At 38.7% G+C, this 27,133-nt stretch overlaps 2 protein-coding genes across 2 annotated transcripts in view; both read right to left on the minus strand.

Moving 5' to 3' along the window:
* The window catches only part of LOC102812888 (torsin-1A-interacting protein 2-like), a 28,347-nt gene extending 15,415 nt beyond the window's left edge, over positions 1 to 12,932 (minus strand). The window contains 2 exon segments of the mRNA XM_006876434.1: positions 9,695 to 10,201; positions 12,899 to 12,932. Of these exon segments, the coding sequence (XP_006876496.1) occupies positions 9,695 to 10,201; positions 12,899 to 12,932 (541 nt within the window).
* Positions 12,933 to 25,044: 12,112 nt separating this feature from the next.
* LOC102840303 (15 kDa interferon-responsive protein-like) lies at positions 25,045 to 25,627 on the minus strand. The gene has a single exon (XM_006876424.1). It carries the CDS (start codon positions 25,438 to 25,440, stop codon positions 25,045 to 25,047), a length of 396 nt encoding a protein of 131 aa, XP_006876486.1. The 5' UTR covers positions 25,441 to 25,627.
* Between the last annotated feature and the right edge of the window lie 1,506 nt (positions 25,628 to 27,133).

Raw genomic sequence — 27,133 nt, forward strand, 5'->3', positions numbered from 1 at the left:
CATACTTACTAAATGTTTCTGATTTTCCTCATTATTTTGATGTGCAGGTGTATTATTTTTATATGAGGTTACCCTGTAATTTTTTTTCCCTTGCTTAAAACAGTCTGTTTTATCTTGAAATATACTTGACTTCTTTGCCATTTAAAAGTTCTTTACCAACACTATTCCCTCTTTTTGCTTTATAGTTGACTTCATTATAGATTGATATCTCTGGTTCCCTATTTTTAATATTGTAGGTTTGTTTTAACTTTAAATACTTCTATATCTGAATTGATTTCTGGGTGGTGTTGTCATGTGTGGTTGTCTGCTGTTCTTGGTTCTCAGTCCAAAGAACACCCTTTAGCATTTTTGTAAAGTTAGTCTGATCATTACAAATTCCTTTTATTTCTGTTTATCAGGAAAAGTCCTAATTTTGCTGTCATATTTGAGGAATGGATTTGCTGGATATCTGATTCTTGGTTGGCAAGTTTTGTTTTGTTTCAGAGTCTTGTATATGTCATCCCATTGCTTTCTTGTCTGCTTGGTTTCTGCTGAGAAATCAGAGCTTAGTCTTATTGGTTCTCCTTTGTAGGTAACTTTTCGTTTTTCCCAAGCTGCCCCCAGGACTCTTTCCTGGTCTTTGATTTTGGAAAATTTGATTACATCTTGGTGATTTTCTTTTGGAATTTATTCTTTGGAATTTGGTCCGCTTCTTATATGCTAATCTTCTCACTGTCCATGATGTTAGGGAAGTTTTCTTTCAACAATTCTTTAACAATTTTCTCTGTGCTTTTTATTGTGTCTTCCTGTTCTAGAATTCTGATAACCTGTAAGTTGTTCCTCTTCATGGTGTCCCACATGAATCTTAGGTTTGCTTCTGACTTTTTCATTCTTTTTTTCTAATTGTTCTTCTAGCATACTAGTATGGAATTATCTTCAAGCTCATTAATTTCAGCTTCCATTGCTTTGCATCTACTCCTGTGCCCTGTCAATGTATTGTCCACTTCAGAGAGCTTAGTATTAATCTTCTGAATTTGTAATTGCAGGTTTTGTATTGTTTCAAAACTTGCATTTATTTTGTCTATCTGTTCTTGTAGTGTTTTCCTGAATTCTTTTAGTTTTAATTGCGTTCTCCTTGCTTTCCTCGATCTTTCTATTGATCCTTTGAAGGTACTTAATTTTAATTCTTTTTCAGTTAGTTCCGTTACCTTTTTTTCCTCAGAATTATTTTCTGGCTCTGCATCTTGGTCTTTTGTTTGAGCCATTCTTTCATGTTGCTTCATGTGAGCTAAAATTGTGTGTTGTCTCCACAGCATTGTGGGGTTGTTGTATTTGTGAAATCAAACAGTGCAGTTGTTGGACCTGAAGGGGAGAAATCTCGGGGAGGGCGGGGAGGGAGCTCCTGCAATTCAAGGAGCTCATGAGGTGGTTGTGGAAAGGATGTGACAGCAGAGTTCCTGACCCTAGATGGAGTTCCTATTGGTCTCGGTGGTATCTATATTTAGGACACTCTTTCTGGAAGTACTTCATGGAGGCCCTTGATGGAGCTGGTTTCAGTGTCTGTTAGGACCAAGGAAAGCTGGGAGTGGCATGATTGGTTAAATGCTGGTATAGTGGCTTTGTGAGTTTTGAAGGTCTAGAGCCACGCCTATCTGAACTCAGGGACCAAAGTGGTGCAGCCAGCCCCACCTCATGCTGTCATGGCTCCCAACCATGTGGCTTCTAATTTCTAAAGAGCAAGGTCTGTGCTGCGGGTGGATAAGGGTGGGAGCTGGCCACACCTCTGCTCTCCAGAGAAGCGTAGGGGTAAAAAGAAATCGCACCTTTCTCATCATCCATGCAAATCTGCTCTGCCAGACCGCCCTCTGCTGCCAAATCTGCTCACAGGATGGTTGCACCATGTCTGGCTAGTCATTCACCAGTCTGTTTCAATCTCTAGTCTTCCCTGCTTAGCCTCTCCTCCCAGCAAGCACTCATCCACCTCTGTAAACTTTCTAATGAAGTTCACAGTGCCAGAATTTTCATCGGTGTCTGTTAAATTTGATATCTCAGATCTCTGTTGTAGAGGGTCCATGCAGTACATCTGCCTTGCTAGAAATCTATCATCTGGTAATATATGCAAAGTATGTGAGACAAAGTTTCACCAACCTTCCTATGTAAGGAGAGTTATGGTTGTACTTCTCCCAAGTCAAATTCATTTATTCTCTTGTCAGTCCAATATTCTTAGGCAACATCATAATTCCAAATACATTTATTCTTCTCTGGTTTTCCTTATTCATTGTCCATTTTTCCCATGCATGAAGTAATTGAAAATACTATGGCTTGGGTAAGTTGTACCTTAATTCTCCAAGTGACACCTTGATTTTTAACACTTTCAAGAGGTTATTTGCCGATTTCTCCATTGTAATATGTCGTTTGGTTTCTTTTTCTAAAGCTTTTTATTGTAAACTGAGTGAAAGGTTACAGGGCAGATCATCTGTTTTACATTCAACAAACCATATACTTAATTTCATTTTACTGACTGCAGTCTCTTCAATGCAGCATCACTTATCCCACTTCCTCCCTATGATTCTTATTTGCATCCCTCCTTTTCCAACTCTTCTGAATTTTGTCCTTAGGTAAATGCTGCCCTTTTGATCTTAAATGATTGACCATTTGATGGTGTGCACACTTTACTACTATTGTTGTATTTCCTATATACCTATCTACTGCTTGACTGAAAATTGAGCCATGAGGGTGTGCTCAATTATAGACCTGAAGGGTAACCAAGAGCCATAGTAACAGATCCCTCCAGTCTCTTTCTGACCACCAGTAAGTTTGGTCTTTTTCATAATTTTCAGTTTTGTTTCACATTTCTCCCACTCTAATCAGGGCCTTCTAATGTGATCCCTTTCAGAGCAGTTGGTAGTAGTAGCCTGGCATCCTCTAGTTCTTCTTGCCTCACAGTGGTGGAGACTGATGGGCACATGGTCCATTAGTCCACTGGATTAATTATTTCCAAGCGTCTTCAACTGGCATCACTCTTTTTTTCCTCTGCATAGGGAGAGACTTACAAAAGTACGCTGTTTTTGTGAACTATTATGCCAATTGGGCATGGTGTCTCCCGAGACTATGGTCCTGGGCCCCAAAGAGCAGCCATTCATTCTCTCAAAGTGTTTGGTAATGTCATAATTTTGTCCCCTCTATGCTCCACCACATTCATGGATATGGGCTGTAGTTGCAGGAAACGTAAATATCCATGTACAAATATACTCTGTCAAACCTTTTTATATTTGTAGTTATATTTCCACCCTCTCTCCCATACCAATTCAGACTGTGTATCTATCCATTTATCTACCTGTTGTTGTTGTTGTTATATGCCGTGGAGTAGGTTCCGATTCATAGCAACCCTGTACAGGGTTTCTGAGGCTGTAAATCTTTACAGGAGCAGAAAGCCTCATCTTTCTCCTGTGGAACAGCTGGTAGTTTTGAACTGCTGACTCTGAGGTTAGCAGCCCAATTTGTAACCACTACACTACCAGAGCTCCCTGTTATTACAGGATTGTGCATATAACAGTATTTACCTCTATTCCCTTTAACTCTTGCACTCTTGTTTGATTTCTTGGCTGCTGTGTTTCCCTGAGCATTGATTTTGGATCCAAAGAAAATGAAACCCTTGACAACTTCAGTCTTTTCGCCATTTATCAAGATGTTGTTTATTGGTCTAAGTATGAGGATTTTTGTTTTCTTTACATTGAGTTGTAATCCATATTGTAGACTATGGTCCTGATCTTCATCAAAAAGTGTTTCAAGTCCTCTTAGCTTTCAGCAAGCAAGGTACTGTCATCTGCATTGTTGTTGTTGTTGTTAAGTGCTGTCGAGTCATCTGCATACCAGGTTTTAATGAGTCTTGCTTCAATCTTGGTGCCAACTTCTACTTTATATAGCTTAGATTTTGGAATTATTTGTTCATCATACAAATTGAATAAGTATGGTGAAAGAATACAATCCAGGAACATAGCTTTCCTGATTGTAAGCAATACAGTATCCCCTTGTTCTGTTCAAATGACTGTCTACTGGTAAATGGATAGGTTCTGCATGAGCATATTTAAGTGTTCTGTGATTCCATTCTATGCTGTGTTATCCATAATTTGTTATGATCCACACAGTTAAATGCCTTTGCATATTCAGTAAAGCACAGGTACCCACTCCAGTACCAAATGTCTTAAGATGGGTTCTCTGGAGAAGCGAAACCAGTGATGTTTACAGATAGAAAGATAAATACATAGAGGTTTATATCAAGGAAATGGCTCACACAGTTGTCTATGTGGGCCAGTTCCTAGTATTTCAAGGTCAGATGTCAGGCTGAAAGCTTCTCCTGACTCACATAGCTGCAGGAGCTGATGAACCCAAGACTGGCAGATTAGATAGCAGGCTTCTGGCTGCACAGGTGAATGAATCCAATGTAAGCAGATAATTCAGCAGACTGCTGAAGACTCCCAGGATCAGCAGGCAACACGATGGGCCACTAATTCAAGTCCAAGAACTGGAGGTCAGATTAAGAGTCAGCTGCAGAATCCACACCCAGAAAAAAGCAAGCAAGCTTTGCCACAATATCCAATATATTGGAAGCAGGCTACATCTTCAAGGAAACTTCCTTTCAATTGGCTGTTTCCTTAGAGCAAATCCCATTATGGAAGTGACTTTTTTGCTGTTGTTGTGGTTGTTAGGTGCCACAGAGTCAGTACCGACTCACAGCGACCCTATGCACAACAGAACAAAAAACTGCCTGGTTCTGGGCCAACCTCACAATCATTGTGACCCTTAAGCCCATTGATGTTGCCACTTTGCCCAATCCATCTCATCATGAGTGATTATGAAATTTTAACTGCGAAACTGCTGAGAATCTTGGTCCAGTCAAGTTGATACTAAACCTTAACTATCATAACATTTTTCTGGCATTTTCTGTTTTTAGCCAGGATCCATGTAACATCAGCAATGATATCACTTTTCCATGTCATCGTCTGAATGTGGCTTGAATTTCGGCAGTTCTTTGTCCATGTACTGCAAAAATAGTTTTTTAAAGTATTGTCAGCAAAAGATTATTTATTTGCATTTGATATTAATGATGTTGTTCTTGTTAGCTGCCATTGAATCAGTACCATCTCATAGCGACTCTATGTACCACAAAATGAAACAATGCCCGGTCCTGGGCCAACCTCAATATTGTTGCCACGCTTGAGCCCTTTGATGCTGCCACTTTGCAAATCCATCTCACTGGGGGTCTTTCTTTTTTTCTCTGACCCTCCACCCCACCAAAAGCAAACATGATATCCTTCTCCAGTGACTGATCCCTCCTGACAATATGTCCAAAGTATGAAACATGAAGTTTGGCCATCCTGGTCTCCAAGGAGCACTCTGGCTGCACTTCTTCCAATACAGATCTGTTGGTTCTTTTGGCAGCTCATGGCACTTTCAACATTCTCCTCCAACACCATAATTCAAAAGCATCAATTCTTCTACAGTCTTCCTCATTCACTATCCAGCTTTTGCATGCATATGAGGTTATTGAAAATACCATGATTTGGGTCAGACGCACATTGGTCTTCAAGCTGACACTTTGCTCGTCAACACTTTAAAAAGGTCTTGTGCAGCAGATTTGCCTAATGCAATATGTCATCTGATTTCTTGACTGCTGCTTCCATGAGTGTTGATGGTTGATCCAACAAGAATGAAGTCCTTGACAATTTCAATCTTTTCTCCGTTGATAACAATGTTGTTTATTGATATTGGTCAGTAATTTTCACACTCTGTTAGATTGCTTTTCTTAGGAATGGGTTGTTGTTGTTGTCAGGTGCCATCAAGTCGGAACCGACTCATAGCGACCCCATGCACAGCAGAACGAAACAATGTCCGATCCTGGGCCAACCTCACTACCGCTGCCACACTTGAGTGCATCAATGATGCCACCTGGCTGATCCATCTCGTTGGGGGTCTTCCTCTTTTTCTCTGACCCTCCACCCTACCCAGCATGACATCCTTCTCCAGCGATTGTTTCCTCCGGACAATATGTCCAAAGTAGGAGAGACGAAGCTTAGCCATCCTGGCCTCCAAGGAGCACTCTGGCTGCACTTCCTCCAAAACAGATTTATTGGTTCTTTTGGCAGTCCATGGCACTTTCAGTACTCTCCTCCAACACCACAACTCAAAGGCATCAATTCTTCTACGATCCTCCTTATTCACTGTCCAGCTTTCGCATCCATATGAGGCTATTGAAAACACAATGGCCTGGGTCAGGCGCACCCTAGTCCTCAAGCTGACATCTCTACTCTTCAACACTTTAAAAAGTTCCTGTGCAGCAGATTTGCCCAGTGCAATACGTCGTCTGATCTCTTGACTGCTACTTCCGCGAGTGTTGATAGTTGATCCAAGAAGAATGAAGTCCTTGACAACTTCAATCTCTTCTCCATTGATAAGAATGTTGTTTATTGGTCCAGTGGTGAGGATTTTTGTTTTCTTGACATTTAGATGCAATCCATATCGAAGGCTGTGCTCTTTAATCTTCATAAGTAAATGTTTCAAGTCCTCTTCACTCTCAGCGATCAAGGTCGTATCATCTGCATATCGCAGGTTGTTAATGAGTCTTCCTCCAATCCTGATGCCACGTTTTTCTTCATAGAACCCAGCTTCTCGTATTATTTGCTCAGCATACAGGTTGAATAAGTATGGTGAAAGAATACAACCCTGTCTCACACCTTTCCCAATTTTAAAACATTCAGTGTTCCCATGTTCTGTTCGAACAACTGCTTCTTGATCTAGGTACAGATTTCTTAGAAGTTTCTTAGGAATGGGTACAAATATGGATTTCATCCAGTTAGTTGACTTAGTAGCTGTCTTCCATATTTCTTGGCATACAAGAACGAGAACTTCCAGTGTTGCATCCAATTGTTAAAAAATCTCAGCTAACATTCTGTCAAGTCCTTTTGCAGCTTGGACTTCTTCCTTCAATACCGCTAATTCTTGATCAGATGCTATGTCCTGAATTTTTTTAATGTGACTCAGTATGTTCCTTCCATCTTCTTTTGATGTATCCTACATCATTAAATTTTGCCCACAAAATCCTTCAGTATTATAACCCAATGTTTTCATTTTTTCTTCAGTTCTTTCAGCCTGAGAAATGCTGAGCATATTCTTCCCTTTTGGTTTTCTAATTCCAGGTCTTTGCACATATCATTAGTTGACTTTGTCTTCACAAGCTGTTCTTTGAATTTTTCATCAATTCTTCCATTTACTTTAGCTACTCTAAGCTCAGGAGCAAGTTTCAGAGTCTGTGCTGATATCCATTTTGGTCTTTTCTTTCTTTCCTGTCTTCTTTTGTTTTCTTCCTGTGTGATATCCTTTATACCATCCCATTATTCATCTGGTATTTGGTCATTAGTATTCAATGTGTCAAATCTATTCTTGAGATGGTTCTAAATTCAGGTAGAAAATACTCAAGCTGTACTTTGGTTCTCATGAACTTGTTCTCAATTTCTTCAGTTTCAACTTCAATTTGTATAATAAGCAACTAATTCTCTATTACACATTCAGCCCCTGGCTTTATTATGACTGATGATATTGAGCTTCTCCATCTTCTCTGTCCTTAAAAACATAGTAAATTTGATTCCTGTACATTTCATCTGATGAGGTTCAGTCACCATTATGTTGCTGAATAAAGGTGTTTGGAATGAATAAGTCGGTGGTCTTGCAAAATTCTATGATGAGATCTCTAGCATAATTTCTAACACCAACACAATATTTTTCTACTAGAGATCCTTCTTTGTTTTTCTACTAAAGATCCAGCTTTCACATTCTAATCACCAATAATTATAAAGCACATTGCATGTTTGATCAGTTTCTTACTGCAGAAGTTGGGTAAAATCCTCGTTATGTCCTCTATGGCATCAGTGGTTGCTGGATAAATTTACGTAATTATTGACATATGAGTGGTAGAAATTCCACAATAATTTGAAATTCTGTTTTACATTTCCAATCTTTGATCAGAATTCTTTTATAGAGTCTTAGATCAAAATGTTTAATAATGGTATTCGGCACCATCTACTTCTGGTCTCATGGAAAAGGAAGAATTTATTCATTGAGGCAATTAAACATGCATTCCAGTTCTTCCTCAGATTCTCAACTCTTCTTCCCCTGCTACTGTTCCAGGCAGACAGAATGAATTGTTGTACCTTATGGCCTCCAAAGCACAGTTTTTAAGACTCCAGTCACAACAAAACAATCAGTTCAGTACTTTAAAAAATGTAATCACATATGTTTATATAATGAAGGTGCAAATATCATAAAAGTTAACTACAAAGCCTAGCCTTGCTTTTAACTTATCTCTATTTTATCACAATTCCTGTTGATGGATTAAGACTTGAGAGCAGTGAGTGGGAAGAGGATAGGGTAATGTGGAAGAAAAGGAAAAAAGTGGGATCTGTCTGCAGAGGTTTCCAGAGAGCAAGTCCTGGAGCAGATGAGCACAGGAGGTAAAGATAAAAAGACAAGGGACAGTACATAGGCTGAGAGCTAGAGAGCACCGCCTTCAGCAACTCTTTACAGCTTTCCCCTTCACAGATCATGAGTCTTCAACACTCCTACTGGGAACGAGGTATGGGGCTGGCACCAATAGGAACAGTTGTTATTGTTAAGTGCCATGGAGTCACTTCCGACTCCACATATACAGAAACCTGTATAGGGTTTCTGAGGAGTGACTGGTAGTGAACCACTGACCTTGCTGTTCAAACCAGTTAGGAAACAATAAACTCTGAGAAACACATTTCCTTACAGCATGTAGATGCCTGTGAATGCACATTGCAAAATCTATAGGAGGTTTCTAGAGTTAAGCTTAAGACAACCTTGTGCAGCAACAAAGACTACTTTTAGCTACATTGGATGGCATGTGCAAAAATTCTACATATTAACAAAAAACTACATATTTAGCAGCAATCATGCAGGGCCAAAAGGAGCCCTGGTAGCGTTGTAGGGTAAGTATTGGACTGCTAACTACAAGGTTGACAGTTCAAAACCACCAGCCACTCCAAGGAAGAAAGAGGAGGCTTCTGCTCCCATAAAGATGTTGGTGGTAGTTTTGTGCTGTGGAGTCAATTCCGACTCGTGGCAACCCTGAATAGGGTTTCCAAGACTGTAAATCTTTATGGGAGCAGAAAGCCTCACCTTTCTCCCATGGAAGAGCTGGTAGTTTCAAACTGCTGACCTTGAGTGTAGCAGCCCAACTCGTAACTACTACCCTACCAGAGTTCTCTGTAGGGTTTATACCTTTGGAAACCTATATAGCATCGTTTTGAGTCAGAATCAACTTGATGGCAAGTGGATTGCTTTTGTTATTGTTTATGCAGGAGTGAAGAATGCCAAGGCTCCTGCTTCTCAAAAGAAAACATTTTAAGTCCTATTTTCCTTTAAAGAAGCCTTGGCAGTATTGTAGGATAAGCACTGGACAGCTAATAGCAAAGTCAGCAGTTCTAACCGACCAGCCGCCGTTCGGAAGGAGAAAGATGAGGCTTTCTGCTCCATAAGGATTTATAGTCTGGGATACCTCATGAGTAAGAAGTGACTCAATGTCAGTGGGTATTTTACTCTAATCCTGTGAAACAAGGGCAGAATCTCTCTGAAAAGAATGAGGTTCTCAGCAGCAGAGTAATGCAAATCAGGATAGTCATTCAGTGGGTTCTCTCACCTGGGGCCATCAGTGTGTCTTGGCTCTCCAATCCCACGCTGGAAGGACCAGAACTCTGAGCATCCTGGGAGTCTGGAGCAAGTGGCTCCTGTGAAGATCCGGTTCTGACACTCACACCCCCAAGGAGGGATGCGGAGCTGCTCCCTAGGTGTGCAGCTGCTCGTACTACCTTTTCACTGGGAGAACGGTGAGGATCTGCATCCAAGGGTCCTTCACCTGGACTGCCTGGATGGAAGTGGCATCCTTGTTCTCCATCCTGAGAACTCCACTTGGTCTCATGTTCTCTTTCATCCTTTGGATATTTCCCATCAGTTGTTTCATCTGGACTTTCTGAATTATCACCTGTATCTTCACTTCCCGGACCTATTACCACTACTCCTTGGTGGTCTTTGTTAAGACCAGAGGCAGGGTTTGGGGTCTGATCTTTGGTGGCAGCATTCCCTGTAATTGTAGTCTTCTGTACCTGAGAATTTACTGGTGGGACAGTTTCCAAATCCTTTTGATAATCTATTAAAACAAAAAGTTATAATTTTATTTAAAAAAAAAATCCCTGTATTTTTATATTTTAACAAGGCTCCCAATTAATAGCAATATTTATAAAGATTTTTATGGTCCACAGGGCACTCTTCCTAAACATTATTTCCCTTGAGTCTCAGAAAAGCTAATTAAAACAAATAAAATTTACTATCATGTTAATAAATCTAACAAACAATATTAATGCAAAACAATTTCAAATGATATGGCTAACTTTTGGTTATATTAAATACATCCTCTTCCCTGATGAAATAACAGATCGAGGAAATGGTCATTGATGGCAAAACCATTAAGCTGAGCAGGAATTTTATAATGGGTGGAATTACCTGACCACATGTGAACCCACTGATCAATTTTAATATCACAGAAAAGACAGAAAAGCAGATACCTCCTTATGTGATGTCACATGAAGTACACTTTACCATCGATGACATACTCATGTCAAAAACTGAACCTAAATCCAATCAAGTCTCTAGATTTAACTACCAGGTTCTGAGAAATACAAGGATGAAGAAATATATTAAATTATGCCTCAATAATGTAATCAGCAAAACCCAAAGTGTGGGATATTTTTTTAATAATGGCAGTGTAGGATATTTTTTAATTAATGGCAATAAATAAAAACAAATAGCAGGGAAAGAGTAAAAGTGGAAAAAAAGGAGGTTTAATCTATGGATTGGGGTCATGGTATGGTGCTGTAGAATAAGCACTAGACTGTTATCCTCAAGGTCAGTGGTTTAAACCCACCAGCTGCTCCTCGGAAACCCTGTACGGGGTCTCCCTGAGTTAGTTAGAACTGACAACTCAACGGCACTTAACAACAACAACAAACCTATGGAATAAAAGAGGTTTAAGAGATATTACCAACCAAATGCAATGTGTGAACCTTGTTTAGATCTAGTTTCTAACAAAACAATTTAAAATCTTATGAGATAATTATGAAAATATGAATATTGGGTATTTTTGACGATACTAAAGAATTATCTTCCATCTTTTTAGATGTGACTATGCTTTTGTATTATCGTAATTATGTTTCTTTTAACCCTATCTTTTAAGGATACATATTCAGGTTTCTGTGATATCCAGAATTTGCTTCAATTTAAAGATATGGGAAAGTAAGAAATGAAATGGTACAGATGAATCAATATTAGTCATATATTGGCAGTAGTTGAAGCTATTGATGCGTATATGGGAGAATTCATTTCACATTTCTCATTTTTATATATATTTAACACTTTTTATACTAAAATTAAGACAAACAAACCTATCTTGGAAGAAGTACAGCCATCATACTCCTTAGAAGACAGGATGGTAAGATTTGTCTCTTATATTTTGGAAATGTGGTCAGGAGGGAGTAGTCTCCTCTGAAAGACATGCTTGGCAAAGTGGAGGGTCAGAGGAGAAGAGAAAGAACCCCTAGTAAGGTGGACTGACACAGTGGCAGCAACAGTGGGCTCAAACATAACAACAATTGTGAGGAGTCACAGGACTGAGCAGTGTTTTGTCCTGTTATACATAGGGTCACTATGAGTCAGAACCAACTAGATGGCAACTTACAAAAACAACAATAAATTTTTAAAAAAACAAAGCAACCCAAGAGATACATCATCTAATTGCAGTGTAGAGATCTTGTTTAAATACTGATTCAAATGAACCCAAGTGTGAAAAAAAGAGAGAGAGAGAGACACACACACACTTGGGAAAATCTGAATATTGACTAGATATGTGGGAGTATTAAGAATAATTATCATTTTATTTTTTAGGTGTGTTAATACATTGGTTATATTTTTAGAAAATAGCCCTCTAGAGATATAAACTATTTTAGTGCGATTTACACTAAAATAATCCAGGGCAAGTAACAAGATGGGCCTTCAGTTGTTGATAAAATTCAATGTTGGGTACATTGGGGGTTCGTTATAGTGTTCTAAACCCAGTGCCATCGAGATGATTCTGACTCACAGCGATCTACACTGCTCTACTTTTGCATGTTTTAAAACTTCCATAATATATGGAAATACATTTTTTAAAAAAGTATATTTTCCTTCTCTATTTCATAGTTTGCCTATTTCATATCTTGTACAGTATGTTAAAAGAATAAATTTTATCCTCTATAATTCAAAGATCTCCTCTAGATATAGCATGCTACACTTACATAACTTACTATTAAGAATTATTGTATTACTTAATGAAGTATTATAAATTAATTGATAATATAAATATAACTCTAAAGATCAGTCTACCTCCTTTTTTTGAGCTGCATTATATATTTTTCACAACTATTGGCTCCTATTGGAGTCTCTAAAACATTTTTATTCCTTATTTATGATTTAGGGTCTGATATTATGGTGGTTGTTATTAAGAGCTGTCAAGTCAGTCCAACTCACAGCGACCCTCTATAGGGTTTCGGAGGAGCGGCTGGTGGGTTTGACCCACCAATCATGTGATTAGCAGTCCAGTGCTTAATCTACAGTGTCACATTAAGACTCTTACATGATGGTAAAATTCAGAAAATATCAAGGAAAAAGAGCATTACAAATTAATCACAATTATGTTAATTGAATCAGCTTCTTTTTCACTTGAAAACTCACGTTTTAGTCACCACAGATTTTCTCTTATACTGTGCCCTAGTTCCCTTCACAACAATCTCAGTGCTGCATAAACTACTCTTACCTTCTTGAGTATCACTAAGCCCACTGTCGGTCATGATGATTATGTTCTAGCTCCTTCCAAGTGTGGTATACTTTTTGTTAGTGTCTGGCTTTCTTTGTGAAGATGTCTTGTTTTCTTCTTGGCCCAGATTCCAACAGACTCATGCTTCCCGAGGACCCAGGAAATAAGGCATAGAGGCAGTGACTAAAAGAAAAAAAAAAAAAATGATGACTTTTTACACATTGAAGGTGAAAATATCAATTTCGGCTTTATCAAATAAATCTTTCCTTTTTAGTAAATAGTTCCTGTTATTTTTGTAGTAAGGAAAAAATGCTTTCATGAGGATCTTACTCCATTTCCTAGACTACAAACAGAAAAATCCCTCTAGGCTATCAGCCTTGCACAGATACCTTAATCTCCTAATACATTCCAGTGTGGTTGACAAAATGTAAAATAAGTCCAAGTGACCAGGATCTTAAGGAGAACAGCTTTTACATGGAAATAAAAAACTCTTAAGAGTAGACATGTAAATCACTGCTGAAGTATTAACTGCAATAGATTTCCCTTATGTTGTCAATTTCTGTCCCATGTAATTTTCTCATAGTCGGCCTATCAGGAATGTTCATTTGTCATCAAACATTAACAATGAAACGAACGGCTGCTTCCTACAAACTAAGATGGCTGCCTTGAAGTATTAGGAAAAACATGACCTTTAAATACATATTTGAAGTTATGTCACTGCCTTCTTAGTGGTTTTCTCACAGCAGTTTTGTGTGTGTGTGTTTTGTAAAATATGAAGGCAAATATTGCTTATGCAGTGCCTTTTTTTGTAATGCCCAAAGAAGACTGACAGAAAAATTATTATGAACTATCCAAAAGGATTGATAAGAGTAGTGAATTAGCTGGGCTGCTAACCACAAGGCTAGCAGTTCAAATCTAGCAGCCAATCTGTAGGAGAAAAATGAGGCTTTCAGCGCCAGTTAAGATTTATAGCCTCAGAATCCTTATATAGGGTCACTATGAGTCTGAACTGACTCGACAGCACACAATCACCACTACCAAAAAAACCCCAGCCAAACTCAGGCCAAAAGTTTATTCGTTAAGAATCCTAGCCACTATCTACATCCAGGGAGCACAGTGGTTCTGCAGGATAAGTGCTGGACTGAGACCCACAAGGTTAGTGGTTAGAGCCCACTAGCCACTCCACAGGAGAAAAACAAGGCTTTCTGCTCCTGCAAAGATTTACAGCCTTGGAAACTCTATATAGGGTCGCTGAGTCAGAAGAGATTAGACACAACCATCACCACCACTGCCATACAAAAGGAAAGAAGTGCTGGTGGCACTGTAGGATAAGCACCAGACTACTAATGCCAAGGTAGGCAGTTCAAATTCATTAGCTACCCCATGGGAGAAAAATGAGGCTTTCTGCTCCGGTAAAAATTTGTTGCTGCTAACTGCCGTCAAGTTGGTTCCAACTCATATACAGTTTCCAAGGAGTTGCTGGTAGGTTTGAACTGCTGACCTTGTGGTTTACAGTCCAGTGCTGATCCTACAGTGCCACACCAGGATTTAGAGCCTCAGAAATCCTATATAGAGTCTCTATGGTCAGGATCAACTAGGTGTCAGTGAATGAGTGAGTTAGGAAGGAATAAAAGGAATAAAATTCGATACAACATATAGGTCATAAAAATTAATCATACCCAAGTTGACAGCAGCAACTCCAAGGTTAGATTAAGAAACTGGGGCAAGTAAGTTTAAAACGAGGGAGAACAATTTGGGAAAGGAAGGTGAGAATGGTCAAATTGAAAGAATGTGAACAGTGACACATTGTACATTTAGACATTGTTGAATTGATCCTAAGTATATTTTCAACAACAACAAAAAATCCAAAATAAATTATTTTAAAAATAATATCATATAGGGAAATCTTAATGTCAAAAGCAAGACTACCCAAATTTATCAGTAAATTATGTAACCTTTATTCTCTGTAAAAATGAGATTAAGGGTTGTTGTAAGAATTAAGTACTAAAATATATGTGAAAGAGCTTTGTAAAGTAATGGGTCCTGATGCAGTACTGACAGCTCACCACAAGGTCAGTAGTTCAAACCCACCAACTGCTCCTCAGAGACCCTACACAGATCACTATGAGTCGGAATCAGCTTGATGGCACTTAACAACGGTGAGAAGGTATCTACTAAACTGAGTGCTTTCCACACAGCATTATTTTATTTAAGTAAAACTCAGTTTTACCAATTAGAATGTTTGATCCCAAATGCCTAACACAGTGCCTGGTGTGTAGTAAAAACTGTGTAAAAGCATGTAAATAAATTAACGAATATATGAGTGAAGAGTAACGGCATGTATAAACTAGGAGGGAAGGGTGGAGTTAGGGCTAGGCCCTCCTTCTGCTAGGAACACGTCTCAGACTTGGAGGGTGTCCTGCCATCCCTTTTATCTTCTTCAAGTTCCTGAGATTGGACTTCCAACTTTCATTTTCATTGCTATCACATCCTAGCTTGGTTCATGACAGAAAATACAGTCTCCACCTGACTCATATGTCTTCCATAACAACAATACCTCGAGATCAACCGAGATATAGAAGTATCCAAAGTAAGATAAAAAATGTACAAGACTATAAATAGGGAACCAGTGATGTGTTTGTAATGAAGACAATTACAAAGTAAAAAGAGGGAATCGTGTAGTTAAAAAAAACTCCAAATAAAGAGGAAGTATCATGATAAGCTATGGACAACATTGCAAAGTATAAATATTCCAGAACACTTAATTGTGCTCATCAGGAATCTGTACATGGACCAAGAGGCAGTTGTTCGAACAGAACATGGGAACAGTGAATAGTTTAAAATTAAGAAAGCTATGCGACACGGTTGTATTCTTTCACCATACTTATTCAACTTGTATGCTGAGCAAATAATCCGAGAAGCTGGGTTATATGAAGAAAAATATGGCATCTGGATTGAAGGAACACTCATTAACAACCTACGATATGCAGATGTTACAACCTTGCTTGCAGAAAGTGAAGAGGACTTAAAATATTTACTGATGAAGATCAGAGAGCACAACCTTCAGTATGGATTGCATCTCAATGTAAAGAAAACAAACATCCTCACCACTGGACCAATAAACAACATTCTTATCAATGGAGAAAAGATTCGAGTTGTCAAGGACTTCATTCTTCTTGGATCAACTATCAACATTCATGGAAGCAGCAGTTAAGAAATCAAAGGACGTATTGCATTAGGCAAATCTGCTGCACAAGACCTTTTTAAAGTGTTGAAAAGCAAAGATGTCAGTTTGAAGACTAAGGTGCGCCTGACCCAAGCCATGGTATTTTCAATAACCTCAAACGCAAGCAAAAGCTGGACATTGAATAAGGAAAACTATAGAAGAATTGATGCTTTTGGGTTATGGTGTTGGGGGAGAATATTGAAAGTGCCATGGGCTGCCAAAAGAACCTACAGATCTGTGTTGGAAGAAGTGCTTTCAGAGTGCTCCTTGGAGGCCAGGATGGCCAAACTTCGTCTCTCATACTTCAGACCTATTGTCAGTAGGGACCAGTTTGTAGGGTGGAGGGTCAGAGAAAAAGAGGAAGACATCCAGTGAGATGGATTGGTAAAGTGGCAGCATCAATGGGCTCAAGTGTGGCAACAATAGTGAGGTTGGCCCAGGATCGGGCCTGTTTTGTTTTGTTCTGTTGTGCATAATGTCGCTATGAGTCAGTACCAACTCAATGGTACCTAACAACAACAACAAAATAAACTTCAAGAAAGAACAGACTGTTTTAAACTTGGGAAGAAATTGATGCATGTTACTTGGGAGAAGGGAATGCAATATGCAATAAGAGGGAGGATGACAAAATTGATGGAGGCAGGGGAAGACAGTGGGAGGAGAGCAAGAATTAAAAGCCAAAGAGATAAATACTGTCATATACACAGGCATGCAATAACAATGCATGGCTAAATACACAGGCTGAATGGGTGTGGGGGAGAGTGGGAGTATAATATATATATATATATTTACCAGAGCATATTTGCACATGGATATTTACTTTTGCTACAAATATAACCATGTGTGTGTGTAGCATGCAGAAGACAAAGTTATGTAAAGTTTTTAGACATCATCAAACTCTTGAGGGAATGAGGCACTGGGTCTGGGAGTTCAAGATCATAGTCTCAAGGACAGCATGGTCAACTGGCATAATATAGTACAACTGAGTAGTGACTGGGTTTTAAAAGCTCATAAGTAGCCATTTAAGGTACAACTACTGGCCTCTCCCCATCCAGAAGAAAGAAGAGTGAATAAAATTGGTGATGCAAAGAAACAGTTAACCCAATGGACGTATGGTCTACTCAAACAGCAACTTCCACAACCCAAAGACCAGAAGAACTAGATGTTGCCAAGTTACCACTACCAACTGCCCTGGAAGGGATCACATTAGAAGGTCCTGGGAAAGGGAAAGAAAATTTAGAACAAAACTCAAAATCATAAAAAAAGATCAGGCTTACTAGTGGGACAGAAACTGGTACGACCCCTACGACTATCATGCTTAGTCACCCTTCAGGTCCGGAACTGAACTCACCCCCACGGCCAATTTGTAGTCATAGACAGGTCTGTAATGTTGCAGAATAATGCTACTGAGACACACACACCTGAGAATAATCAATCATTTGAGATCCAAAGGGCAGCAGCTACCCAATGACAAAGTTCGGAAGAGTTAGGAAAGAAGGAAGAATGGAAATGGGAAACATTTTAAGTGACATCATAGTGAGGGGACCGCAATCAAAGAGGTGAAATAAAATGTGTCTAAATAGTTGAATGTAAAATGGGAGGAAGTGGGTAAGTGATGTTACATTGAGGGGGCTGTAATCAATGAGATGAAACAAAATGTGTGTGAATTATTGAATGTAAAACATACGATCTGCTCTGTAAACCTTCACCCAATTCACAATAAAAAGGTTTTTTTGAAACCTATATTTAAGAACATTATCCTTGGTAAACTTAATTCCAAACATACTTGACCACTGTCAGAAATGTAATATGCTATAACTAGGTTGTATGCTATAACCAAAAAAAAAAAAAAATCTTTATAAAGAAGTCATCAGAGAAATCATTATCATCTTATAATTGTTCAATATGTACTCTTCTTGTCAGAAGCTATACCTCCTGTAGCCCATATCCTTCAGACTTTTGTAACATGAATCACTGTTCATAGTGGAAATAGTTTTCTTCAAGACAGCAAGAAGTCACATGGTGGGGTATGTGGAAGATCTAGATGCCATTGTTCCAGGAGCAGGAAAATCTTTAGACCAGTATGTCCAAGCCACACTAGGAAATGCATTAATTAGGAATCCTTGAACTGTATAATGTACATAAAGCACAGCCTCATCCTGATGAAAAATGGAGCTGATAGGAGACTTTTTGTGCTGTAAGAAAAACCATTCATTCACATGTCTAAAAATAACACACCAATGATGGTATCTTTTGCAAAAAAAGGGAACGAATGAAGACAAGTGTGCTTCATTTAGCACAAGACATTTACTTTTAGTGAATTCTTTACAAGTTCAGTTGTGTTGTGCTGATTTTCAGTGCCCCCATCTGTGGATGTTATGGTGGTTCATTTTTCCACTTAAATAAAATGTAGTCTCAAGACAGATAGTCACTTCCATTTCTCTGTAATCCTGAAAACTGCAGCAAAAAAATGTGTTATTTTGCTTTAATGGTCTCTAACAGAGCTTGAAATAAGCTTACTGTCAGGTTTTATTCTCCTTAAAATTATGGAACATAATTAATTTATGAAACATGTACCAGATGGTAGGCAGATGAATGCCTCATTCAGTTTCAGTTTTGGGGGCCATCACTTGCTGTTTCCTCTGCACTTGTCTTTTAAGATATACCCTTTCTGCTCACTGAACTGATGGTGAAGGCTTTTACAACCTGGCTGATGTTCATTAACTGATATATGGAATGATCTCTGCACTGAAGCAATAGAGTCAAGTTTAGCAGACTCCTTTATACAAACATGAGAAATACAAGGTGGTGGTTGCTGTTGCTAAGTGACATCAAGGTGATATTTTGACTCATAGCAACTCTGTATAGGGTTTCTGAGGAGTGGCTGGTAGGTTTGAACTGCCAACCTTGTCGTTAGCAGTCCAGTCAGTGTTTATCCTTCAGTGTCATAAGGGGAACTCTACAAATCGGTATTTACTGGTAAAAATGGTATGGAGTTGTCTGACCTCCTCTGACTTCACCAAGGGAAAAGGAGAATTATCATCAGCATCAGCCCAAGGCTGATTCCTATAAGGCAGGGGTCAGACAAACCTCCACCCTTCCAACATTCTTTACCAATTCTAACACCAGCCGGCACCCCCACAGCACTGTCTCCTGGGCTCAATACCCTTTGCAATGGCCACTAGAATTCACAGACAATACTCTGTTATGGGATTTATTAGGGAAGTTAACAGGTTACAATTCAAGATCAGAAATGTTCATGATACAATTTTTCCAAGTCAGAGCAGCTTCTTCTCAGCTATGCCTGCAGACAAGTTTCTCTGGTCCTTGGTCTTTCAGCAATGTTACAAAGCTCTTTTAGGGTTTAAGTAATGCCCAAAGGACACTCCATTCTGCTATCTCCATATACACTATTCAGCAAATCTACTTTCCTAGATTAAGTGCCTAGAGGCACGGGACTCTACAAACAAGCCTCCTGCCCAAGGGCATCGTTTTACTAGATCCTTGGGCCAGAAAGCCTATACCTCTTTGTCTCATGCTGAGCCTTCGTTCCACTGGTGCTGCTCCTCTGCTACTCTAATGTCACTGCTTTCTGTTCCTAAATCACAGAGGTTCAATGCACAGGGACCCTGGGATCCAAAGACTGTCCTCCACTCCTGGCTCTTCTTTCTTGATGCTAGTGAAATTCCCCTTCCTGCTTCTAAAATAGTTCATTTTTAACCCAACAGGATGGCAAAATTGACCAATCTCCTGGCTAGATTTTCAAGTTTTTACACTCACAAATAACCCTTGTTTATTACTCACAACTGAATCATATAATCCTGTCAGCATCTACCCCCACCTTCTCTTATCCAGACCCATCCAGGCAAAAAGGAAACACACCTGATATATATAGTCCCAGTCAGTTGTTGGGTGGGAGTTACAAAGACTGGCTTGTTGTTGTTGTTGTTGTTAAGTGCCTTCGAGTCGGAGCCGACCCATAGCGACCCTGTACAGGGTTTCCGAGGGTGTAAATCCTTACGGGAGTAGAAAGCCTCATCTTTCTCCCGCGGAGCGGCTGGTAGTTTCGAACCACTGACCTTAAAGTTCGCAGCCCGATTCGTAACCACTACGCTACCAGAGCTCCTAGAAGAGCCATATTTAGTAATTCACTGCATAGTAGTATTATAATTATATACATAGCAAGATCGGCAGTTCAATCTTGCTGCTCCTCAGAAACCCTACACAAGGTTGCTATAACTTGTAATCAATAGCACTTAACAACATGTATGTAAATATGCATATGTGTATGCACATTGAGTAACAAATTTTTTTAAGTATCCAATTCTTTTTTAATCTACTTGCATTAAAAGTAAGGATGTAATTTTTAATGCATGAGATAGAAACACGCCTACTTACATTTTGTGCTTAGCTCTGGGAAGGGAGAAAAAGGAATAGGATGGGAAGGCATAAGAATGAGCTTCAATGTATCTGTAAGATTTCTTTAAATAAAAAAATCCTGAGGTAAATGTGACAAAATGGTCAGATACTTTAAGTCTGGATACACATGTATTTGCTATATAATTCTCTGCAGTTTTTTAAACACAATTCATAATTTTTTAAAAAACTGAATGAAATAAAGAGAGAAGCTGGGACAAGGAAAAGCTGACTGTAAGAACAAATTGGGGCTCAAAGAGCAGTAGGACTTCACCCACCCTGAAAACCTCTAGTCTTATTCTGGGGACCAAGCGGAAAGAAGAAGGTAGGGGAAAGAAGAAGGGACAGGTAGCAGGAAACAATGGAATCTGCAACACCAAATTTTTTTTTTTTTTAAGTAAGAGAGGAAATTAGAAGTTTAGCAATTAAGAGCAAAAGAGAATCCATCATCCCTGGATGGTAGTTGAGATACAAAAACACCACCATGATAAAAGTATGGTAATCAGGGTTCCACAAGTCAAGTATATAATCTCTTTTATTTTTTGTTATGGAGTCCTGGAGTTCTGGACCACAAACAAGGTGGGTTTGAACCACGAAGTTGGCTGTTCAAACTCCCCAGCTGCTCCTTGGAAACCCAATACAGGGTTGCTGAGTCAGAACCGACTCGACAGCACAAACAACATTTTTTTTTTAAGTCTTTTAATTTAATGAATGATGACATTTTGGGCTCTAGGGATAAAAAGGATGATATCTTAGCCCTCAAACAATTTGCAAGCATGCTTTACAGACAAATAACACATAAAACACACACCACAATAAAAAATTTATTGAGTGTCTTCTCTGGGACAGGTAGCATTCAAAGCACTTTATATGTTAACTCAATGAATTCTCACAACAATCTTATGAGGTATGGACTATTAATATTCCTATCATTTTACAGATGAGGACTCTTGAGATATAGAGAGGTTAAGAACCTTAGCCAACAGCATACAACCAGTAGTGGCAGAGTCAGGATTTGAACACGGACAGTCTGCTATTTAACTGTGACACTCTTAGCTTATAATAGACATATTACACTACCCTAAGTACCCTAAGTCCGCAGTGCTTGAATCTAATTTAGAATCGTGACTCTAATATGTATGACCTGGGTGCATGCACAGATCCTTCAACTTTTCTGAATCTGCCTGCTTCAGTTCTGTGGAAATTCTCAGGTGATATAACAGATGTAACTCCTTTATGATTAAGATGGTTTTAAATGAGTCAAAAAAATAATGTGACAAGAATCTGTCTTGGGTCATCATCCCTGCAGACCTCTCAATTTGTATATTTAAGACCATCTGACTGACAACTACAGGCTCAACCCCTAGTCTCAAAACCAGTATTATTCTTCTTTAGAAGGGATTTAGGAGTTTTTGATAATTCAGCAGTTGGTTTGAATCCTTGTTCTAAAACTTATTCCCTGTAGTTCTGCCTTGTTCCCCTGTATCATTCCCAGATGTGAAGACTTATTATGACCGCATACTTGGTATATGTTATCATATTCAAACCCCACAACAATATGAGGTAGTTATTATTAAACTACCTATTTCATGAATAAAGAAACCGACACAGAGACATTAAATGCTCAGTCATTTAATAGTGTCAGAATTCGGGTACAAACTATGTCACCTGACTCCCAGGCCATTATCTGTCCTCTATAACAGTTTTCAAGCTGTGTTCCCAAGAGTCCATGGAAACTGGAGAGGTGGAAGGTGTATGTTCACCTCATGTTTATGGATAGCTATGGCTACGTTGATCGCCACAAACTCTTTGGATGTTCTGTAATTCTTTTTCATGTAAGTCTTTGCCTGACTGATTGCCTGGGCTGCCTTCTCCTATAACTTTGAAATGAATCTTAATTTAGATACATTCCATGACAAAAGCCACCTCTTTGGTGTATATATTTTACCAGTTTTCCCCAAAATGGTTTGGTTCCTCTAACCTTTCACTTCCAGTCCTCCCCCAGAACAACAGGTATTAGTTATAAAAGTCATTTTAGAAACATACACACTATGTATGAGAGTAGAGACTAATATGGCTTAATCTAAAATAATTGATAATCCCCCAGATAATTTGTCATTAGATTTCATCTCAGTAAAATATTCATAACTAGTGTATCATAATCTGCAGTATTTATACCAAGAAAGTCACACTAAAACAACCTAAACTGAAAAGCTAGAATGCTTCCTAAGTTTTCTCCCCTACTCAATTTTATGAGCTCTATCACATGATCCTGATTTCTGAAAGCTGCCAATAGGTAAGTGATAATGTAATCAAATCTGAAGGCCAGGTGCTCTCTGAACATAATATTGAAAATTAATCTTTTTCACTTATTTCCCATACTCAGATACTCACATAGCTTTTAATAACACCAAACAGAATGTTTTGTGAAGATGGCTATAAAAGAGTCTTGTTTATTTTAGTAACACAAAAAAATTTGATTGAGTCAAAACCTGAACTATCAGCAATGACCTTCAAAAACTTGAAACTTCTTTAGGTTATTAGTAAATGTTACTACCTTGCAGTATTATGAATTAGCACACATCCTTTTTGAAGCCATGTAATTAAACACCCTGGATGTGCTATTGTGTTTCTCAAAATACACTTCATAGCTACCTCCACAAGACTTTCCTGGGGTGTAATTTATAAAATGCAGATTTCTGGGTCCCAAGAGAAGCCTAAGGAATCAAAACTGCAATGGTAGATTAAGAAAGTTCCAAGTTTAAAATGCTCTTTCCTGTATTTCTTAGGCATACTGAAAATGGTGTAGATCCTTCTTCATTTATCTTTATAATTTAAAAGGAGATCGGTTAAAACAAAAGCAAAAAAATCTTTTATTAATTTTGCTGATATTTAAATGTTCATATACATAGTGTTTCTTAATATATTCCTGTAGCACAGAATTCTCTTAATAACTGAGAATTTCAAGGGGGCAATAAAATTAATCATAACACCATCCTCAAAAGCATTGTTTCAGAGTAGATTTTCACTTTTTACGAAGAGAATTAGGATACAGAAGGAGTTCTTAACCAAGGGTTAATGACACACTAGTGTTCACTCAATTTAGCAGTTGAAATAGTTTATTCAGCAATATGTCGCGAGAACTTCCACCAGAATAGACATAAAATAGATATAGGAAAGATCTGCAGGGTACATTCTTCATACAGATTAATTTAAGGTTTCATGACATGTACCAGGCATGATTTGTTGCATACCAACAACAATTTATTTCCCACTTCTATCATCCTGATTTTATTAGGGGAGTGATATGCCCTACCCAGGCAATGTCAACCCATCCCCTTCTGCCAGGCTTTCCCAGGTTCCCTTGTGAACCAGTACTGACTAATGAGATGTAAGAAGAAATCTGCTAGGGACTTCTAAAACAAGATAACCTTTGTCCATCCAATTCCAGCCTTCTGGGATTGAAATGTCTGAAGCAGTAACAAGCCATTATTATTACACTCATGAGGAAACAACCATGAAGACAAAAAGTCAGCATGGTAAAGATCCCAGAAGGGAAGAACAGAAATAACCTGGGTCCTTGGTAACACTGTTGAGCTATTATTACACAAGCACTCAATTACCTACTGTTTATTTTCTAAATTTTCAGTGACCTCTGAGATGTTTTCAATAGCCTTCTCTAATTTGTTTTAGGCCAGAAAGTAGTCAAAGTCCAACAAGACCCTCTCAGTTTTAAGATACATGGTTCACTTAGACTATTCTTATACAAGGAGATAAGCCTGATGATATATTTTAGAGGACAGGTACTTACCCATTTTCAGGGCAAAGTCTAGTTACCACAGGATAGCTTTGCTTAACAAGAGTCAAGTAAGTTTCTGCATGTTTAAGTGTAACCTATGTAGGTGTTGTTTGATAAAATATAGTTTCTCTGACAAAGAGCAGTTATGAATAACGTCACAGCTAAACAGAGTCAATCATGAATATGGGCTAAACAGAGTCAATGATGAATATGGAATATATGAATAAATGGTACATGTGCATGTACATATATATATATATATCATCATCATCATCATTGATCAGTATATGAGTTTGAATATAGAACAATATAGCTTCTTATTAAAGTGCAAAATGTCTAGTTGTTTTACTGGAATAATCTAGGATCCAGTTACAGTGAGGATGCGCTTCCATAAAACTTACCAATAGAAATACCATTACAGAACCTCTCTCTAGGATTAACTTGTCACATATCAATAATGAGGCTATAGAAACTTCTAGGATGGGGTACACTACATCATTTCTAGGGATCAAGATTCATTTGGTTCTAGAAGAACAGTTTGGCTGGAATACTGACTTAATTCATGCTGAACAAAATACGCCTAGGCCATGGAAGCAGATCCAAAGTAGTGACAGTGTGGGTCATATTCAGAAATGAGTTCTTCAGTCTCCCTTGGGGTACCAGCACAAAACCCTCTGGAGTTTCCATGACTTTTACTTTAAAAAGTTATTTGCTTTGACCAAGTTTTTTGTTTAAGGTTTTATCTGTTCTGGTCAAGATTAGCTGCAGTGCAGGGTTAAAACCAGCTAGTCTGGAGTCATGGATCCTTTTTCTAACCAGGGGTGGACCCAGAAGAAATGGGTGGCAAGCTTTTTCAAAGGTCCATCTAGTGAGATTTTGGGGAGCCCACTCAAGTGGGAAAGACCAAGGAAGAACAATGCTTCTATTAGAAGAATTATCTGGATAACACTCAGGGCAATAATCAGCTCTGTTAATACGATCTAAGAAGATTTGGTAACATTCATTTTCAATAAGTTCGGTTTGGTACAACCAATGGCCTAGTTCTAAACTAGGGAACCACTGTTGTCCACAGTCAGGACAATGTGCATTATCTGAGAACATCTGGGCCTAGAAAGGTAACACAGGGGAAGCAATGTAACAGCAAGAGGCAACAATGGCAAAGAGGGGCACCCAAATAACCAGTCCTATTACAGGTTGTGTTTAGTAATTTCTTAGTCCGACCCACATTAATTTAGGAGAGAGTTAAATTTGGCTTGCACCTCCGTACAATTCTTCAAGATTTCGTTGTCTACTTTTCACTCAATTGCAACTCAGTCTCTGAATTCAGGGACCCGATGCAGTCTAGAATGTTATCAGTCACTTACTAGCAACACAGGTCTCAAGAGTATCTCCTTCAAATCCCAGCTTCTCAAGAAAAGACAGGGCTCTAAATACAAATGAGTTTTCCTTGCTCGTTATCAGTTGGTGGTGGTGTCACACAGAGGCACTTGGATTACTCTGCTTTGCTGGTAAGGCTAATGTATCTACGTGGTGAAATAAAGGAAATGACAGGTCCAATGGGTCTGTTGTTGGTGCTGGCACACTTGCCGTTGTATTACACGTACCCAAATCTTAAGGCGTTGGCACTTTAGCAATGTAGGGAGGTCAGGAAAACCTGGTAGAGCCCTCTTGAGTGTAGATCCAATGAAGTTTTTCTTGAAAGGATCTTAATCAGGACCCAGTCACAAAGAAGCAGCTGGTAGGTGAGTTGGTTGCAGAGCCAGGGAATGCTTCACACACCTGTAAATGATAAAACTTCAGACGACTCATATGGGCTTTGTAGTTGCTCAAAATATTATTAGAAACATGCATCTGGAAATTATTTGGATCAATCAAGATGGATGAAAATTGTTTCTAGGGTGCCCCCATGACAATTTCATATGGGTTCAAATTAACTTCTCTATTGGGAGTTATTCTTTGGTACTAGGAAAGATTCGGGTTTAAGATTTGTACTAGCACTAGCTTAATTTGGGGGGGAGGGTATACACATTCTTTCTACTGCTTTTTACACTAAGATCTGTGTAAATTATATTTAATCTGCTAAAACTTTGAGATTCCTACCATGCCTATTCTGAGAAATGGGTACATATGTAGTAAATAAAGGGCTTCAAAGGGTTTGTGGGAAAATTCTATTATCCTTTAATTACATTTTTCCAAGAACTTTTTGAAGCCCCCTAGTACTCCCAGTATGGAATACTTTCAGTCCAGTGCATTTAAATGACAGTGACGGCCTTTCAAAAATAAGCTTCAACCCACCCAGGTAAAAAACTCACAAAATTATTATATTATATTCTTAATAGTTAACCATAGGAAGTTAGATGAAATCCTTTTGAACAATGAAGAAGAAACCAAAAAGGCAGGTCTTATCGCCACATTACTGGAAGTCTGAAAAGGTAAATAGGGTAATGATCCTGAGCAACTCTAGTCATAGAATTAGAATTTGTAAGTGCTATAATCTGTGGTGCTGTAGGATAAGCGCTGGACCACAAAGTCACTTGGAACCGTAAATCAGTGGTTGAAACTCACCAGCCCCTCACCGGAAACCGTATACAGGGTCACTGTAAGTCAAACTGCCTTGACGGCACTGAACAACAACAACATATCATCTTTGTAATTCTCCAGCACACTGGGGGAGTAGGATGTATGGTATTCTAAATGGCCACCTCAGGAGTGCCACAGATAATCAGAATACAATGTACACCCTGCCTTTCTCCTTGGTTTTGTGAATCTGGGTTTAGAATCTGTGAGAGTGCTA

Source organism: Chrysochloris asiatica, unplaced genomic scaffold (genome assembly GCF_000296735.1).
Source record: "Chrysochloris asiatica unplaced genomic scaffold, ChrAsi1.0 scaffold00379, whole genome shotgun sequence".
Classification (NCBI taxonomy): domain Eukaryota; kingdom Metazoa; phylum Chordata; class Mammalia; order Afrosoricida; family Chrysochloridae; genus Chrysochloris; species Chrysochloris asiatica.

What these genes read in the sequence shown, in the direction of transcription:
- LOC102840303 (XM_006876424.1), bottom strand. Translation starts at nt 25,440, where the DNA reads ATGTTCTCAGATAATGCACATTGTCCTGACTGTGGACAACAGTGGTTC.